Source organism: Cryptomeria japonica, chromosome 11, assembly GCF_030272615.1.
Source record: "Cryptomeria japonica chromosome 11, Sugi_1.0, whole genome shotgun sequence".
NCBI lineage: Eukaryota > Viridiplantae > Streptophyta > Pinopsida > Cupressales > Cupressaceae > Cryptomeria > Cryptomeria japonica.
In genome coordinates this window covers 164,599,473-164,618,679 of record NC_081415.1, presented here as the reverse complement: position 1 = coordinate 164,618,679, position 19,207 = coordinate 164,599,473, and the positions used below count along the sequence as shown (strand labels likewise).

Genomic DNA, 19,207 nt, shown 5'->3' with positions numbered 1-19,207 from the left:
TATATTTTTAGGTAACAGTTTTATTATATTTATCAAACTTCAATGTCATTGCTCTATAAGCACTTGGCTTTTGAATCAGACAATTTGTGTATTCTATCATCCTATTGTTGGATCTTTACAAGCATTTTTGTTTGAATAGTAGATGAGGAGTCATTTAATCTAATGCGAGAACTTTCACTTTATCCATGAACTTTAATAGGATGCTGAAACTTTTTGGCACTTATGCTGCCATGTAGATGCTTTACTTTGGGCATTATAGGTCTCATCTATTAAAAGCCAAATTTACCTTTGGCCAAGAGAATTCTTAAATTGTTTTTGCATGTCGTCTATTAGTGTAGATGTTCTTAAAGGTGGAGAAGGCATTGCTTAAAACGGAAGTGAGAGGATAATTTTAAATGTAAATCTGTTGTCACATGATTTTTATTTTATCAAGATAACTTTTAAGACTCTTAGTTTTGTAGCTGTCCCAATTGTTCTCATGTAGCAAGTAATTCACTCCTAATAACCAGTAAAGACATCATACTCTTGGATATTGTCTGATCATTAAGGGTAGTGTGTTTCTCTTAGTATTTAAGGAAGCCATCTGAGTGGAGGCAAACCATCTCTGGCATGTTGGATTGGTTTTGAGATAGAATTGGTGACAGATAAGTATCACTGGATGCAGACCTTAGGTATAAAATTTTGTATTTCACTTATGTTGTGTACCATTCTTAAACTTCTACAGTCATCGGTGGTCAAATATTATTTGAAAAGAGAGTGCAGAAAGTATCTCCACAAACGGAAGATTGGTAACATTTGAGTTTTGTTGGCTGTGAAGCTAGTTCTAGCTTTTTGTATTTCAAAACATTGTTATAGTAGTAAAACTAAAAGATGTATTTCATCTTCTACCGTGGAAATGTTAACACCGAAGGTAATACGAAAAGAACAAACATATAAAATTGAAATTCCGTGGTCAAATTAGTAGGATATTTATGATGAACTTAAATAAAAAAAGAAAGCCGCTGGTAAAAAATAATTGTGCAAACATATACTGGCAACTTAGGTTCACATTTTTAGAACCGTCTTTCTTTTGTATTTCTTTCAACTAGTTCACTTTAATTCAAGGAAACTTATGTCTGATCTAGTAACTTTAGAATTTGGCGCATTCAACCAAGTCTAGCTATTACTACTGAATATTGTTTCTTTGAATTTCCTAATGTTTAAGGGTCACGATAGGATTGCTCCAAAAATTTGGCATAGTGTTCCTGAATCATTGCCAAGTAAATGAGAAAGGTGATTATTGTAGAGTATTCTTCTCTCTTTTGTCATGCTTGTTCTGATTTGGAAAATTGACAGTTCACTTAGAGAAGTTTATTGAATTTGTGATAAAAATGCTCTGTTATTTTGAAGTGTGCCAGTTGTCTGTCTGAGGTATTTGTGTTTTAAGGTAGGTTGCTGGAATTGTGATAACATGTAGTTTTCCATGTATTAATTGTTATTGATAATGCTTCACACCTTTAATTTACATTCCAAGCAGGGTTTTTACTATTTTGCATGCAAAAATCTGGTTCAGGCATGCAACTCATGCACACCATATCGTAGTGCATACATGCACAATCATGCCCCTCCCCCACACACGTGTAAGGACTTTGGAATTATACATGTGTATATGTGTGTTTCTGATTTAATAAATTGAGTCTTGATAGAGTATTATATATAAATTTGGGTGAAAGTTTTATTGATCTACGGAAATAAGTTGTTGCTCTTTTAGTCAAATGTTCTCTTCTTTGGGAGATATCAATTCAGTGTTACACCCTAAGGTTTGTCCCAAAGAATGGGAAACATTTCAACGGAGAGATAGTGAAAAGGGCTCGAAGAATGTGTTTGGTGTTTTAAATCCATCGTTAAGAAAATATGACTTGTTTGTGAAAGCTAATTGGTCTGTGGAGTCATGATAGCAAAGGGCAAGTTGGCATGGTTGGGTCATGAGGAACTCATGTAGGCCTTTAATGAGGAACCTTTACAATCATTAAAGTGAGATCAACAGAGTAAGAGGTTGCTAGCAATTGAGTAACGATACGTTAGCAAAAGGCAAGTTGACATGGTTGGGTCTTGAGGAAGTCACGTAGGCCTTCAATGAGGAACCTTTACAATCATTAAAGTGAGATCAAGATAGTAAGAGGTTGCTAGCAATTGAGTAACAATACATTTCCCAATGTTCTATTGCTTTTTGCCTTAAATAATGTGAGGCTTTTAGCATGATAATTGTGGGCATTTATGTATCTTTAGGTGGACAATTCACTTGTAGAAGCTCCTGTTGGATATCTAGGCAGTTGCAAAGTTTGTTTGGGAGTGAATGTCAGTTTTAAGTCGTCGTGAATGCCCTAGTTTGTATGATCAAGCATCTTTTATCTGTAACTTATAGGCATGAACAAATATGTTTCAATGGAGCTGATGCATTTTGGATAATATTCGTTGCTATTTTTAAAGAAATCGAATGGGCTTCTTGCTATTACCTACAATCATGTTGACTTATTCTTGCTAAGCCTTTGGGGCTCAAGGCATGTTGTGTTAATGCAAAGAAAATGACCTTCGCTGATGCCTTTGCATGCCCATCAAATGAGCGTTAGTTTGAGAAAGTGATTTTAATTAGATGGATTTGTCAAGGCTGTTCACTCACAGTTCACGTGCTCTCTGCTAAGATGTTTAGTTAACTATGCGAACCTGGGGAGTGAATGTGATAGTTCAAAGTGTGCATCGGGAGTTAGTATATGTGTTGTTAATTGCTCCCATTCTCAAATGGAATTTGCATTGCTTGTTAAAATGACTAGCCCATGGTGACAAGTTCAAGTGAATATCAAGAGATGATGTAGTGGGGTTCCTAGTGAATGACGAATGCCCCTGTAGTGAATGGATTGGACAGTACATAAAACAGTGAGTAGAACTTGCTGAAGTTTGGATGGTGAAGCAAATATAAGCAACTTTCGATCCCAATACATGTGCTATATTTGATTGAGGAGAAGCCGTCTTCATAACACAATTCAAACTTCCATAACTGAGAAAGACAATTTTATAGATCTCCCACAAAGACAACAATCAATGAAACGCTTATGTTTTATGCCCATTATAGCGACAAATTGGCCTATGTTTGTCAATCCAAAGAGGTTTGCATTATTACAATTTTCAATTTTTTAAAAATTGCTTATGATGGACCTGAGAGAAGGTTTATTAATTGCCAATATGGCTGGATTAATATGCTTATAAAATGCTCTATCAATTTGGGTTATGTTTATTAGAATTTGAGGCAACACACTTTATTTTTGTAATTGAGAATCAATCTTGTTATTTATCATCGGTCATAAATCTTCCTCAGGAAAATTGAACTGGTGCCTCTAGGGGCTTTTAATACAATGTTACCAAACCCTCATATAAAGTTTGAGAGGACTACATAACGAGGAAGTGCAAATTAAATTTGTAGCTTAACATAATAGAATTCATTAGGACATTGAAAGACATCAAGTTTTAGTTAGTGGGGGTTCGACATGTTCATTGATGAACATTACATTATATAAATAATTCTTCATGGTCTTTAATATAGATGTTTGGCATTAGTTTTATTGTATTTGATATGATGTGAATGAGTTTGTTGTTATTTAAGATGAATAGAGGAGTAAGATGTGCAATAAAGAGTTAAAAATGATAAAATATGAGGAATTAATTTATCAAAATGTTGTTTGTTGGTAGGAATAAGAGTTATATTGATTCATTAAAGGCCAAAGAAGCATGTAAATTTATTGAAAAAGTATAAGATCGTGTAGGTGGTGAGAATGATGTGCTTGATGAGACAGTTCTTAAGGTATATTGATTTTAGAAAATTAAGAAGTATGATGTATAAGAAGCATTGGTCAATGTTATTTGAGGAGGTTAAAATAAAATGCTGAAGGATATTTATGATGGAAGATGAAAATGTTTTGTAAGCTAAAGAAACAATAGTTTTATTTATGAGATTGAAGATAGTTGTAAGGAAGTTAAGCTAGTGGAACAACTTCCTATACTAATCTTGAGAGGAGGACAATGTTTTTTCAGATCTTTATAATAGTTACAAAATTCAAATAGAAATAAACATAAATATCATTCATACCACAACACAGTGATTAACATGGAGAAAGCTTTTTCGGGAGAAAAACTTCACACTGCAAAAATTGTCTAATATATTATTCATAATTCAATGAGATTAAAATATACTTGTAGAGAAAGCTTCTCATACGAGCATCACCAATTAGAGATTTGAAGGCAATTCAAAAGTTAGAAGATTCTCACAACACATCACAACATTTAGTTGCAATATAATGCCTTCATAAAGTAGAGTTGCTTTCTAGGGCAAAACAAGCTAACATAATATCCATCGTGAGATTTGAGATTTAATGATATAAAATATATGTAAAATGGGGCTTTCAAGGGAGTTGTTCTCAAACCCCCATATCGAGTTATTGTTAAAACAACAAGATCTATGCTAAAGATCAAGAATCTTTTAAATAAGATATTGGTTGAGATTGTATGCAATTTTGATGTTTTTTTTTCTCTTCAAAAAATTATATTGTAGTAAGCATGAAGTGGTTAAAAAATTATATTACTCACATTTGTGCTTTAGAATTTACAAAGATATATAAGAATGTTAAAGTGCTATAATAAACTAAGCAACTTAATATATGTTGACCTTCTTTTGATGATATAGAAGTTGAAATTAAACACAACAAAATTTATAAATCCTAATGTTTGAGCATACAAATAATGATGAAGGAATCCAATTATATTTATATGGATGCAATTAAAACAATCAAATCTTCAAACACGAGATTCGTCTTAGTTAGAACACCAAATAATCCAACTACTCATAATTTAAATGAGAAAAAACTTATAGATGTTCTTTTAAGAGTTTTAGTAAGGAAAATGATGTACAAGCAAGGATCAAGGCAAACATAAAATATATATGAGACAAAATATTGAAAGTTAATCTTTAGTGTCATCTAAAAATTGTGTGAATTTTTTTAATCTTTTGGTAACATGAATAATAAGAAAATTGTGTGAACTCATGAAATCTAGAGTACTTGATTATATAAAGTAGAATTTTTATATGGTATGCTATGATATCATGTGGATCTATGTAAAAAATTCTTTTGAATATGCATAAAAAGATAAGGAAGGAATGAATTTGTTTTATGTTCTCTTTCCTTCTTATGTATGTGAGTGTTGAGTTTTGGTATTGATAATTCCAAGGTGCTTAGCCTTGTATTTAGTGTTGTATAAGAGCAAGTCAAAATAATGTGCCACTATTATTTTGCTTGATATGCAACATTACTATAATTGATTGGATTTAGAGATTAGAGAAGATGCTTTGAGAAGTTTGGATGAAATCAGGGATCACTATTAAGGTTTAGTCAATAATATGGCTGCATTAGATTGGAGATGGGATAAGATGCTTCTTTGAGATGTTAGATTTGGATACCATATTTGTAAAGGTATACCTAAGTGATATAACATGTCTTTAAAGGTACATTTGCAAAGCATGAATTTGAAAAATAAGTATAATCTAAGTCTTTAAGAGTATCCTTTCTAGATGAAATGATTTCGTGATTAAGATTTAGTAAGGGAGTATTCATGTTGAGGAATGTTGAAGGAAATTTAGAGTAATGGGTAGTAACGAGTCTTCATCTTGTTGCTTGTATTGGAGAACAAAAAGGAGGGGTTGATGGAATGTTCATTGTTTTAAGTCTTTTAACAAATTCTTTTAATATTTTTTTATTACTTTTCTTTCAATATATGTGTAATGCACCTAAGTTTTAGGTTGTATTTCTTAATCTTTCTCATTTCAAAATCCATTATGTAATAATGAATATTACTATATTAATACGTTAGGAACAATACAATAATTGCTTATAAATCTTCTTTTATCGTCAAACATGCATTTATGCTATTTATCTTGTTAATATAGATTGTTTTCTTAACACTAGAGTTAGTTGAGCTTGTGGGGCTTGTTGGTTCCTTTGTCTAGCGTGGAGTGGAAGTGCATGTTGTTACTGTTACTCTTTAATGGAATGGTTGTAGGGATGGGAAGATGTCTTATTCAACTTTGTTGACCTATATTAAGATTTTATTGTAAGGATAGAGATGGAATGAGTTTGTTATGATCTTTGAACTCTCCTTTATAATGAAATTGTTTTAAAAATTGACTTTTGGTGTATCTCAAGCTTTCCAAAAGAGCGATTATGGTGTCGATATGGTTGTTTATAAAGTGAGTAACCATGGGTTCCCATGGGGGGGGGGGTTGGGCTCTATTTTTATGAAAAAAGTGGTCCCATGGAATTTTTTTTTTTTGGCTACAGGATCATTTGGAATCTTCCCCTAAAAGATAGAAGCTCCTACTTTTTAGATTTTCATTTTAAGTGGGTGAAAATGGGGTGGGGCTAGAATCAACCCCTACAACTTAGAGATAATATATGCCACTTGTCAATTATAATTTGTTTCCCACCAAAAAATATTTAATGAATCCCGTCAACAAAAAAATTGGAGGGAAATCATAATTTATGTTTATATTTTTAAGTTGAATTACATTGTTCATGGGACTGGACCAACTTCCTTCAATTTAGGAGCTCAAATTTTTAAGCGGAAGTGCACTACAAATTTCATGGGACCACCAGCTTTAAAAAATTCCTAAAAAATCTTTGCAGCACCCGCTCTATTTTTTAGGAACCACCCCTCCATGGGACCCGAGCCTAAGTGTATAGATCACAACTTTTTTAAGTATGCTACAAAAAAGACTTGTGAGCTATATTAGTTTTGGAGGTTGTCTTTATATAAGTTTTTACAAATGATGATATCAATCATGATGCTTCTGCCACAATTAAACACTACATATATCTAATTTGTTGTCATTATACAATTTACATAATTTGTTGCATTATCTGTACAATCTATGGCTTATACCAACCTATTATAACAATGCAAAAATGTTTTAGAATACTTATAATCTCAAACAATTAAATGATTAATTAATAAAGATCCTAGAAATGAAGGTACACTAGAATGAATTGAGATGTTTATGTAGGTTTATACTCACGTAGATAGTTTTAGATGGTTATTTAATACATTTGAAATTCTAAAGTGTACAAGATAACCTTTAAGGTAGAAAGCTCAAACATGTATTTTGTTTGTGTGTTAATTTGATGGTGATCTGAAAATTGATTTTACTATGAAATGAAGTGAATGATATTTAATAAGTTCCTTTCAATATTCATGTCACCTAGCCAATTATTTCTCCTAATATTTATATGTTGTACCCTCTTTTTCCTATACCTTTTTTAGGGGGGTAAATGCTTTTGACTTAGAGCTATGAACCAGGGGACTTCATTTCCAATATAACCGTTCAATATTTACATCCTAATGGAGTTTGAACCTTGATGGTAAGGACAACAATCCTACAACTTAATCATCACACTATGCCAATATTGACTTATTTGCTTATTACATGATATCTCTAGATAATTTTGTTCACTTAAATCATGAAAGTTAAAAAACTTTTTATTAATCTATCAATTTATTCCATTATCTTCTAGACTATGTAAATCCTAATTTTTTAATTTTTGATATAAATAATTAATATGATAAATTTTTTTATAAATAAATATTACCATATTTAACTCACTTATTTTATTTTTTTGTTTTCTTGAATAAGTCCTCAATATAAACTCATGATATGATAAATAAAATAATTTTCAATGTAATAAATAAAATAATGTTAAAAGTATATTTTTATAAAAATTTGTGCTGAGATTATTTTAACTATCACCATATCATGTAATTTCCAATAATGAAAAATATATTAAGTATTAATTACCCACAATTTGTGACCATGACCAAAGCAATGGGTTAGATTTACCCCAACGTATTGGGAATAATAGGGCAATTATTCATTCTGTCATGCTGACCGTCCGATATGAAAGAAGAATAAGCTTGAATAATCTTGAGCCTCCAACGTGGAAAAGCTGCAGTCCGTTTAATGCAAGAAAATCGAAAATACTCGAGTTGAACTGAATGAAACAAATATGATTCCCGATTAAAGTTTACGCATCTTTTGGCCTATCGGACGGGGCACTATGAAACAATTGTGTTTCCGATCGTCCAAACTGACAAAACATTCAGTGAAATTCACATCCGCGTCAAATATACCCGAAAAAACTCGTTGGAGAGGGTTTTGAGTCTCCAGACTGCGCCGCAAACTCTAAGGTAGATTCAGAAGGATCAGGGACACCAGATTTCCTATGCTCGTTAGCAAGAATCGGAGTATTGAGTTTTTAGTGGTTCTAAAGAGATCAAAATCGCTGAAAACGGTGAACGACTGCGGCATAAATCTTGGAAAATGGGTCTGGTAAAGAAATAGATATTATAATATCAGAGATGGAGCTGTCGGAGCTCGGATTGGGTCGGAGAACTTTCCCATGGGTGTTTTAGCCGCCATTTTGACGAATGCTGTAAGAGTTTCTGCCGTTAGGGAATATTTTCTGAGCGGAGAAAAAGAGCTTGAAATTTTGGCTGCGGTCTGAGTAGGACAAAAAATAATTCTTTTGGAAACGAAAGAATTTAATTTTTTTGAGCGGCTTCGATTTTAGGGTTAGGGCTTTGGAAATATCTGTATTTGGGCAGAGAAAAGAGATTGGAAGATTTTGCATTGGCACTAGTATTTCAAATGGAAGAGGTTTCCAGAAACAAAACTACTGGGAAACATTGAAGAAACTAGTCTGTTTCTGGATTAGGATTAAGGATACTGGAGCGCTTTTTCGAAGGGAGAAAAAGAGCTTGAAAATGCTTTGATCCATCCCGAACACAACGTACACAATCCTTGTAGAAATGAGATCGCCAAAAGAAAATTAGAAGACAATTGTATTGGTTTGAAAGTGGGTTAGGGGAGCCTATTTTAAGCGCGGAGATAAAGAGATTGACATTTTTTGTACATCCCCGTCTTTCTGGAAAAAGTTTGAATAAAATCAAGCTGCTTTGGAGTTAGGGTTAGATACAGGGATTGGGGTTAAATGAAGGACTAATAAGGATTAGAAATAGTTTTTTAGTGCGATGGAGGATCCAGAGGGGGGCCTGAGTTTTGATTTTGAGGGTGGATTGGAGACAGGGCCTAATTCTAGCAATCCCCCAGTTTTGGGGAGCTCTCTGAATTCAAGTGATATAAATCTCGGGGCTCCTTCAATTTTGACACCAGCTGCTAATAGGCCAGCAGCTCAGTCTGGGAGCAGGAGTTTCAGACAGACAGTTTGCAGACACTGGCTCAGGAGCTTGTGTATGAAGGGAGAGTCTTGTGGGTTTCTGCATCAGTATGATAAGAGCAGGATGCCAGTCTGTCGGTTCTTTGCACGGTATGGTGAATGCCGGGAGCCGGACTGTGTCTACAAGCACAGCAATGATGAAATTAAGGAGTGTAACATGTAAGTTTTCTATCATCTTTGCCTTTTTATAACTTGAAACTGAAATTGATTTTACTTATCTGCACCATACCATAACAGGAGACGGGGTCGCAAAGATTTCCTTCATGCATAGAGACCACAATAGATTTTAGATAACTAGAAACAAATGAAAAAGAATGGATTTATGGTGTTCTTATATCTGAAGGTTTACTAGGACAGGAGCAATGAGGCTAGCATTCATTTCATACGTAGTCAATGCGAACTGTACTGGAGTCTCCTGCTTTTCATTAATCGAAAGTGAAACTGATTGTATTTACGTCCACTAGACCATACCGGTGGCCAATGGGGCTATAAAGATTGGGTTGCATGCATAAGTAGTAAGAGTACAGAAGTCATCACATGGCAAGATATAAGGGGAAAAAATCTTTCTTTGGAATCTTCTATCTGTCATTTCCATTCGCAGTTCTTCAGAGAAGGCAGGCATAGAGCTAGCTCTCACAATGTCAAGATATAAGAGGAAAAAATCTTTCTTTGGAATCTTCTATTTGTCATTTCCATTCGCAGTTCTTCAGAGAAGGCAGGCATAGAGCTAGCTCTCACAATGTCAAGATATCTTGTTCGGCTGTTGTTTTTTAATAATTTAGTTGTGGGTTTAATAGGGCCCATGCCCATAGAAGTAAAATGATTACATTAAGTCTAAAGTTGAAGCTTGGCTGTTACTTTAGCTATTCTGAATAATTAGGTAAATCAATCTTTTCCAAATAATTGTGTAAATCAATCTTTGCCAATTTTTTTCTAAACTAGAAACTTTGCTTCATATTTCCCCCTCTATGGAGTAAACTTGGTCTTGTGATTCCTTTATTTTGATTGGAGCTAAAAGTTATTTGCTTTACTAGAATTTGTAGTCAGTTATTGTGTCCATTTTTTTTTGAAAATTGCAAAGTGTAGAATATAGTAGCATGTCACTTTGATAGCAACATTAATGACATGTTTGGAAAGTAAACAGTGTTTTTTGTTCCCACAGTTATTAATTGGGGAAAATTCAGTAATTTAAAAACAGGCATTTTTTTGCCTTCTTTTTTATGTCAAATATGGTAACACTTGGGAACTCAAGTTCCTTTTCAGTAGTAAAAATTCACATCACTCTAAGTACTTTGGTGTGATTATAGATGATCTGCCCTCTCCCTACCACAGATTTAACTTATGGAAATTTTCCAGTGTGTTCTAGGACTAAATTGAGAGAATTTAGCACACATGGGCTCCAAAATAATGCCATCCTCATCAAAATTTTCCTAATCATCACACAATTAGCAACATTTATTGTGATATATAGGAACATATTGTGGTTCTGCCTTAGCCATCGTCTCATCAAACAAGGAGAAAAGTTTGTATTGAGTTGTCTTTGTCAGACACATCCATGGACATGACAAAAATAGAGCCACCCTTTGATGTTACAAGTAAATTCATATGTCTTGTACCTCCCATTATTTAACCCATTTGACATGACTATGCACTCCATCTTTGCCCACTCTTTGTTGTGCTCGCCAAGGACATCACTCACAGTTTGCATTGTGTATCCCAAAATATCATTTATTAAGCTCTTGTATGAGAGGGTTGTGAAGCTAAGATTGACGATTGCAATTGTACCAAACATTCCTTGTTAATATGGAGGCTTAACAACTTCGAAGGAGATGTTTGAATAATACTAGTAGTTCACATTAGCGTTTTTTGTCTTCTTGTAAATACTCCTCATCCATCCTTTTCTCTTTCCAAATGGTTGAGCTAGGTGGGATACAATTGGGGTGTGAGACCCTATACTCTTGCCTTTTGGCCACTTTTAATGTCTTTGTTTGGTTTATATGGTGTTCATTGACAACTTAAGCTTTTGGTGTAATTGTGATTGATGTGGCCAAACATTGTGGTAAATTTGTTGGGGAGGGATTTGACTCTTGCCTTTAGCGAGTTAGTCTCACCGTATGCCCCATCTATGTGTTTGGAATAAGTCCTTTCAGGTTTGAGTGTGTGCCCTTTCCATGGCCTCCAAGCATGGGGGGCTAATTGCTGGGGCACTAGGCCCTCGGGTTTGTCCACTGTCTATGTTTGGTTGATATGGTGCATGCTCATTGATAGCTTAAGATTTTGGTATAGTGGTGGTTGTATGTGGAGTTTCTTAATCATTTTAGGTCTCCCATTGGTTCCATAGTGGTTTATTATCAATATCAATCTTTTAGGAGATAACCCAATGAGCCTTTAAGCATGTTCAACACAAGATTTAGTTGATAGCTCCCTACAAGGCCATGGAAGCCATTGTTATTAAAATGTATCTTGTGGCCATTGATCTTCTCACTTCCATGTTTAAGAGGGGTCAACTTCCCAACAAAGTCGCTAGAATGTTTAGTTGCATAGACCACCACTACATCAAAGCTTAGGCTGTCAATGAATTCACACCATATGAACCAAACAGAGATGCTAGGAACGACTTAAAGGCAAGGGTTGAGGGCTTTGCACCCTAACAAATATCAAGTGTTAAAGAAGGCACTTATGTTTTCCCCACTTGCGTTAGTTTTTTGATGTGCAAGTGTAAAGGTATTTAGTATCTACACAAGGTTCTTGTGTTGGTTTTGTTGGTATGTTTGCCGTTGTGCCAAAAGCCCGAGTTGTCAACAAACGTCACAAACACCATACTTACCCAGATCCATGGGAGGCGGTTAAGCCATGTTGCGAACCCTGAAGGCGGTGCTGACCACCAAGTCAACAATCTCCCCCTCAGCACCAATTGAGGATTCCTCAACACCAACTGAGGATTCTGCACTGACGGAATGAAGGATACCTCTCGAGATTCGAACCAGTGACCCAAGGCTCTGATACCAATTGTTGGTATGTTTGTCGTTGCGCCAAAAGATCGAGCTGTTAACGAACGTCACAAACACCAGACTTACCCAGATCCATGGGAGGCGGTTAAGCCATGTCGCAAACCTCGAAGGAGATGCTGATCCAAGAGTTATCTTTGCCCTCTTCACTTTCCTTTTTGCATAGACCTCAAGAGACAATAAAACATTATGGAGTTACATTAGTGAGGCAGTATTTGCAAGCTATAACATCATGCTTTGATACTTTTGACAAATGTCATTCTATGAATGTACCCATTACATTTGATTTTACAAAAAATGCATTCTGACTTGTTGGAATTAAGATTGTGTTTTCAATAATGTAGTGTTCCATAGGGACACCAACCAAACTCTACATCCTCAAGAGTTTGGTTGATGTCCCAAATGCCCTAGGCATCCTCAAGTTTTGGAGGGGAAACCCCTTTTTTAGAACTAAAATTGCTGTTAAAATATTCGATGTTAGTAAACAATAGAGCGAGAGCTCTATATAAAGAATTTACGAGCGATAATGTTCCTAAAATAAACAATCATAAACTGAAGCTGAAAATAGAAATTAACAAAAAATGACTAAGATGACTAAGATGATCATTAAAGAAACATTGCAATAGTCTAATACCCTCCCCTAATGGTTATCGTTCTAACTACCCAGTGAAAAACAAAGAAGGCTGCCCCCTTCTCAGAATGTTCTGCGACATGAGCCTACCATTGACCTTGTCACTGAGATGATCTTGCCACTGACCCTCCCAGAATTTGGAGAACTTCCGGATAACACAAATTGTCCACAAACTTTTGTAGATGATCATGAGGGCCCAAAACAGACTGTAAGAAGCCATGATTTTTGAGGGAAAAATTGCCAAACCCAAGTTTACAAAGCATCATTTTTTGCCGAAAAAAACGATAAAAACCCTAAGACAAGAACACTTGAACCCATGATTTTTGAGGACAAAATCATGCAAAACCCAGAATTCCATGCAAACATTGTGAATTATAGATGACTAGACATGATTTTTGAGTTGAAAAAACCGATAAAAAACGGACACGATTTTTGAGGTGATAAATCGATCAAAACCCACATGCAAAAATCCAGAAATTTGAGGCACATATCATAATACAAAACTTTGCTTTTGAGGAAAAAAGGTAAAACCCAACAAAATCTTTTAAGGATAAAAATTATTAAAACCCTCCCAAAATTTTTTATGGGAAAAAAATATTAAAACCCTCCCAAAATTTTTTATGGGAAAAAATTATTAAAACCCATCAAAATTTTTTTAAGGGAGATTTTTTATTAAAACGCATCAGAACATCTCTAGGTGACCAAACAAAGAGGCAGATTGTGTGCCCTAGTCGCATTGTTGCAGGGAGATGAAGACATCGAACAAGGCCCAACTCCACAAAGCCCTAGACTGTAGGTACAAATTATTTGAAACCCTATGTCGCAAGATTTAGAATACAAATGTGGGTTGCAGATCTGAAACACCACAGTCGCGAATAGAAACCAGAAATCCGTGGGCATGAAAAAAACAGAAGAAAACCTCCATGATATTCAAACGCAACACCTAAATTGCCCACGAACATAGGTCCATGAACCCACAAAATTTTCAAATCATAGCTCTAAAAGAGCCCACAAAATTTTGCAAAGATTTCAACAAAACCTCCAACGATTTATAAAAAATCGAAAATTTCTAGATAAGAAGAGGTTACAAATTTTTTCTCAAAAAATTCACCAAATTTTATGAAATCCCATTGGCCCACTCTGATACCATATTAAAATATTCGATGTTATTAAACAATAGAGTGAGAGCTCTATATAAGGAATTTACAAGAAATGATGTTCCTAAAAGAAAAAATCATAAACTGAAGCTGAAAATAGAAACTAACTAAAAACGACTAAGATGACTAAGATGACCATTAAAGAAACATTACAATATTCTAATAATTGCTCCATTAGTGCATAAAAATAAAAGCTTTTAAAGCAAAAAATTTCCTAAGACCCCTAAAAGCTAAAAGGGGAGTGTTTGTCATTGCAAATGCAGTCATCATATTTAATTTTAAAATTTCAACTACTTTTAGTTTGTAATTTGTATAAGTTATTGTAGCAGCTGTCCCAAATATTTGACCAATATTTCTTTTGCAAATCCCTAAAATTGCATCCCCATATCTCCTTACCTTGGTAACTCGTAGGAACATTAATAAGTCCCTGCAAAATCCCTTTCATGCAACATGATCAACTGACATTTAGCAAAAAGTGCAAAAGACAACCATTAGGGTTGAAAAATCTAAAAAATGTTTGAACCCTAAGTCTGAAACAAAAAAAATAAGTTTAGGGTTGGGTTATAAGTAAAAATTTCTCTGACCCTAATACTAAATCCAAAAGAATAGTGTAGGGTTGGGATTGTTGTGATACTTAAAAAATTCCCTTACCATAAAACTAACATATATACTTAAAAAATTCCCTTACCATAAAACTAACAAAATAGTAAGATAGGGTTTTGTTAGGGACCCAATATTTCAAGGAATGATATTTAAAGTTTAAAGTTTAAATCATATTTATAAAAATTTCGTGACTAGGAAAAACTGGCAGATGCACATTTGACCTGGACCTGATGACTTGGTGAACATTCCCCAAAACTCAGCAATACTTGCCAAAAGTTGGCAAAATTTCCGAGCATAAAAAAAACACATATTTGCAAAATTATCTTAAAAAACATGCATAAAACTGAATTTAGAGGATTGATAAGTAGTTTTTGTTTATTCATAGATCAAAAAAGAAGTTCAATACACATCATACCGTCATGATCATAATTTACATATCCATATTAATATTTTACAAGTAAAACTTCTAAGTGGCTGCGTGGGTGCCCTTGAAGTGGATGGTAACTATTTGGCTTAGGAAGAATTTTTTCCTTAGGCATATCATGGGCAGCTTCTTTCAATAAAGCCCCAATTGACCTCTTGCCATTGTCTTCTGCTGCCTCTTGTCCAGCTACATCCACTGCTCAGTTTACTTGCCAAAAAAAGAGTAATAAAACCCTAGAATAAGAGGGAAAAACTATTGAGATACCTGAAAAAATTGCCAAATCAGCCTAAGATCATTCAAAAGTTGGTTGAAAATCACCTAAAAATGCATTGAATGTTGTCAAACTGTCGAAGGAATGACAGCTTGAAGATGAAACTGTCAAAAATGAAGTGTTTGATACTTTTCTGGCTGCAGACTGTTCTTTTTTGGGTCAATAAGTGATTTTTTTGTTTAACTTGTGAGTGATTTGCTGAGAAATCAGGAAAAACTTGTAGCTGACTTTACATAACCTGGCCATGGATTTGTCTTTTGAGAACTTGTGAGTTTTTAAACTATGGACTTTAAGTTTAAGCCCTACTGATTAGGATTTTAATTTTAAAAATGCTAACCATTACATCTGAAAGCCTAAATGTTGTAGTTTATAACTTTAAAACCTAAATGCCTAACTAACCTAACACTACAAATAAATTAAAAACCATGAAAAACAAATCCCTTGACTTTTACCTCATTTGCATTTCCCAAGTGAGTGAGAATCAAATGTATAACAGCTGAATAATGTGTAGCCTTGGGTGTGGCCTACGTGATGCAATGTTTTATAAAATCAAAATCTTCCATTGTGCTCAGAAATTCGGAATCTGCAATATAAAAGTGAGGTGACATTGAAAAAAGTACTTATAGAAAAACTGAATAATCAGGAATAAGTCGGATTATGATATTCATGAAATAGATTCTGATATATGTCCTTGAAAAATGTGCCAGGGACCAGAAAAAAATGATGATCTGGTTCAGATTGGATTGCTTGCCAACCTTATGATAATTAATCAAGATTAATTGCCAATTTCTCTGACTTGAACATCATTCATTTGTCTTTGGCTTCAACAATACTTGGCACACCATCAAATTCCTACCCTTGTTTGCTTCAACTAAACGAATCATCTTGACCTTTGCATCAGTTCTTTTATTTTCCTTACATGCTTATGGACATTCATATGCACTAAGTTGCCGGTATGGGTATGGGCACGGGTACGTGTACGTGGGTACGGTACGCTGGTACGGCAATTTTTTTAGGGGGGCTGGGTACGTATGGGTACGTCCGTACAAAAAAAAGTAAAGATCATAAATATATACATATATACAGTCTAATAAGTAGAAGCAAAAATTAAATTTAGAATCCCACATATCATCCATATGCTAAACAAAACTTGGAACTATCATATATGATTCATATTGATATAACTATAACAAAATTACAAATTTACTATAAGTCTAATCTAATATGAAATATCCATTTGTCAAACTTTGAATGTTATGATAGATATCAAATTCATTGTTCATTGGCTCAACCGTTCAACAATAAAATAACACAACTAATAATCAGCAATAGCATCAAATGGGTCACTAGGAAGATCAAGATCAACATCATCATTGACATTAGATGATGTAGGTAGAGTACTGGAACCACATCCGGCCTCACTGCCACTTGCACTAGCAGCACATTGGCTATCAGACTCCCCAGAAAGTAAAGATTGTGTGGCAGCTGAAAAGTCCAAATTAGTTCGCTTTGGATCTACATCCCAAAACTTTGTGCTCCCATTCTTATACTCATTTTGTTTATGAGTAAGAAGGCGCAAGTTTGAATGCACATAAACGAGCTCTTCCGCCTTACTTGCTGCCAGTCGGTTGCGTTTCATTGAGTGGATAAAGGAGTATGTGCTCCAATTTCGCTCAGATGAAGAGGAACTAGCAACCTATTGAATAATTGACACAAAGTGAGAGGGTGACAATTATAAAATCGTAAAAAATCTAAATTTAGAGAGCAATAAAAATTAAGAAACTTACTTGCGATAAAACTTTGATTGCAAGAGTTTGAAGGTTTGGTGATGTATGGCCATTGAGGTACCACCAAGCACGAGAATCCTTTTTATACTTGTCACGGAGAGCGGAAACACTTTGACGGCTACAAAATCAGCAAACTCACTTGTCATTAAATCCTCCATTTCAGAATCGGGGAAGAGTTTAGTAAGTGCTGTCCTACACCCTTCACTGACTTTTGAATCTCTATATGGTGGTACCCTTGATGGCTTAGCAAGCATTTCATCACTATAAAATTTGGGAGTCAATGCAAATGCAAGAAGATGTAGTGGGGTGGTCATTTTGTTCCACCGCTCAACACAAATTGATTGAACCTCTTTGAAGAAAGTTTCTTCGGGATCTTGCTCTTTTGCATTGATGATGGCTTTCATTTTCTCAATCATCGAGTCAATGCCATCATATACTTCTCCCAAACATGAGTGATCCATGTCAGTATAACGGATCATACTCATGATGGGCTCAATGAAACTCAAAAGATATTCCACTTGATCCCACCAAGTGTCATCTAGGATCATGCGCTTTACATTTGCTGCCCTTTCAGTATTGGATTGCCTCCATAGGGACCAACTTCAACTAATTACCATGCTAGCAAGTGGCTGTCGCACCTTCACAAGTCACCTCAAGACGATTGTGTTGGATGCAAATTGAGTCTGGGCAACCTATTCAAAAATTAAAAATAAAAATTAGAATACAAAGAAGACATGATAAAAAAATAAAAATTAAGTAACCATCAAAGTGAAATGTAGATTTTAAAAATTGAAGTGTTTCAATTACCTTTAGCAACTCCAACTGTGAAAATGATCTGAAAATGGCCTGTGACATGTTATGGTTTGTGATGAACATTTGGATCTCTTCAACCTCAACATAAATTTGTCTGATCCAATGTATTTTCCTGCCTATCTTTTGTAGCATGAGGTTGAGAGAGTGGACAGCACAAGGTGTCCAAAATATGTGTTCAAACCGTGTCTCAATCAACATACCTGCAGCTCTACAATTCTTTGCATTGTCCGTTATTACTTGGACAACATTTTGAGGTCCCACATCCTGAATGCATTGTATAAGGATGTTAGCAATAAATTGTGCATCCTTCACCTGTCCCTCACAATCCACAGCTTTCAGAAATATTGCCCCTTTAGGGCACACTGCAATTACATTAATTGATGGCTGATTTTTGGTATCCTTCCATCCATCTGAAATGATGGACACCCCTGTTTGTTTCCATGAATTTCTAATGGGAGCCAATGCATTGTCTATGTTTTTTACCTCCTTTGCTAGTAAGGTGCTACACACCTTCTCATAACCTAGCCCTGTGTACCCTTGTGGAGCCTCATTTACCTTTCTCAACATATCCTGCCAATATGGTGATCGTACCACATTAAATGACAAACTGTTTGCATATAGACATCTTCCAATGGATTGATCTGCAATCTCTCTAGCATCATTTTTAAATGCTCTCTCTAATGGCCCCCTGCTTCTCTTCACAATAACAGGTTCTTCACTAATTGGGTCCAAGAATGGGTGGCTCTCTACCACGATATCAGGAAAATCGCTATAAGACGGAGAAGTAGGGGGCCTCTTTGATCTACTTCCTGTTCCTGTCAACAAAGGATGGTTTGAGGCACGACCAACTCTTGCATCTGCTTCCTCTTGCTCTCTAATATATCCTGCTATTTCTTGAGGTGACATCCCATTTCCATCCTTTCCTAGAATGGCACAAAAATGGGCTTTGACACAACTGTAGGAGCTAGTTTTTTTCGCACTACAGAAGTTGCATATCCATAAAAATGTTCCACCACCTTTTACTTGGTCTATTATTTTGACATATTTCCATAAAGGTGAATTTGGGTCAGTTTTGAAAGTCCGTTGAGGAGTAGAGCTTTGAGGAGTGGAGCTAGTAGTCATTGCCATTATGATTTCTACAACAAATTAAAAAATAATTATTAATATTTAATAGTAAACAGTAGATTCTAAATGTTAAATAT

At 34.9% G+C, this 19,207-nt stretch overlaps 1 protein-coding gene across 2 annotated transcripts in view; it reads left to right on the top strand.

Moving 5' to 3' along the window:
• Positions 1-8,100: 8,100 nt before the first annotated feature.
• LOC131032489 (30-kDa cleavage and polyadenylation specificity factor 30) overlaps positions 8,101-19,207 on the top strand; it is a 34,376-nt gene continuing 23,269 nt past the window's right edge. Inside the window, exon 1 of one of the 2 annotated variants that reach the window (XM_057963491.1) lies at positions 8,101-9,470. In XM_057963491.1, the coding sequence (XP_057819474.1) occupies positions 9,106-9,470 (365 nt within the window). In that variant the 5' untranslated portion in view covers positions 8,101-9,105. The remainder of the gene's footprint in view (positions 9,471-19,207) is intronic. The other variant, XM_057963490.1, reaches the window with a different exon arrangement.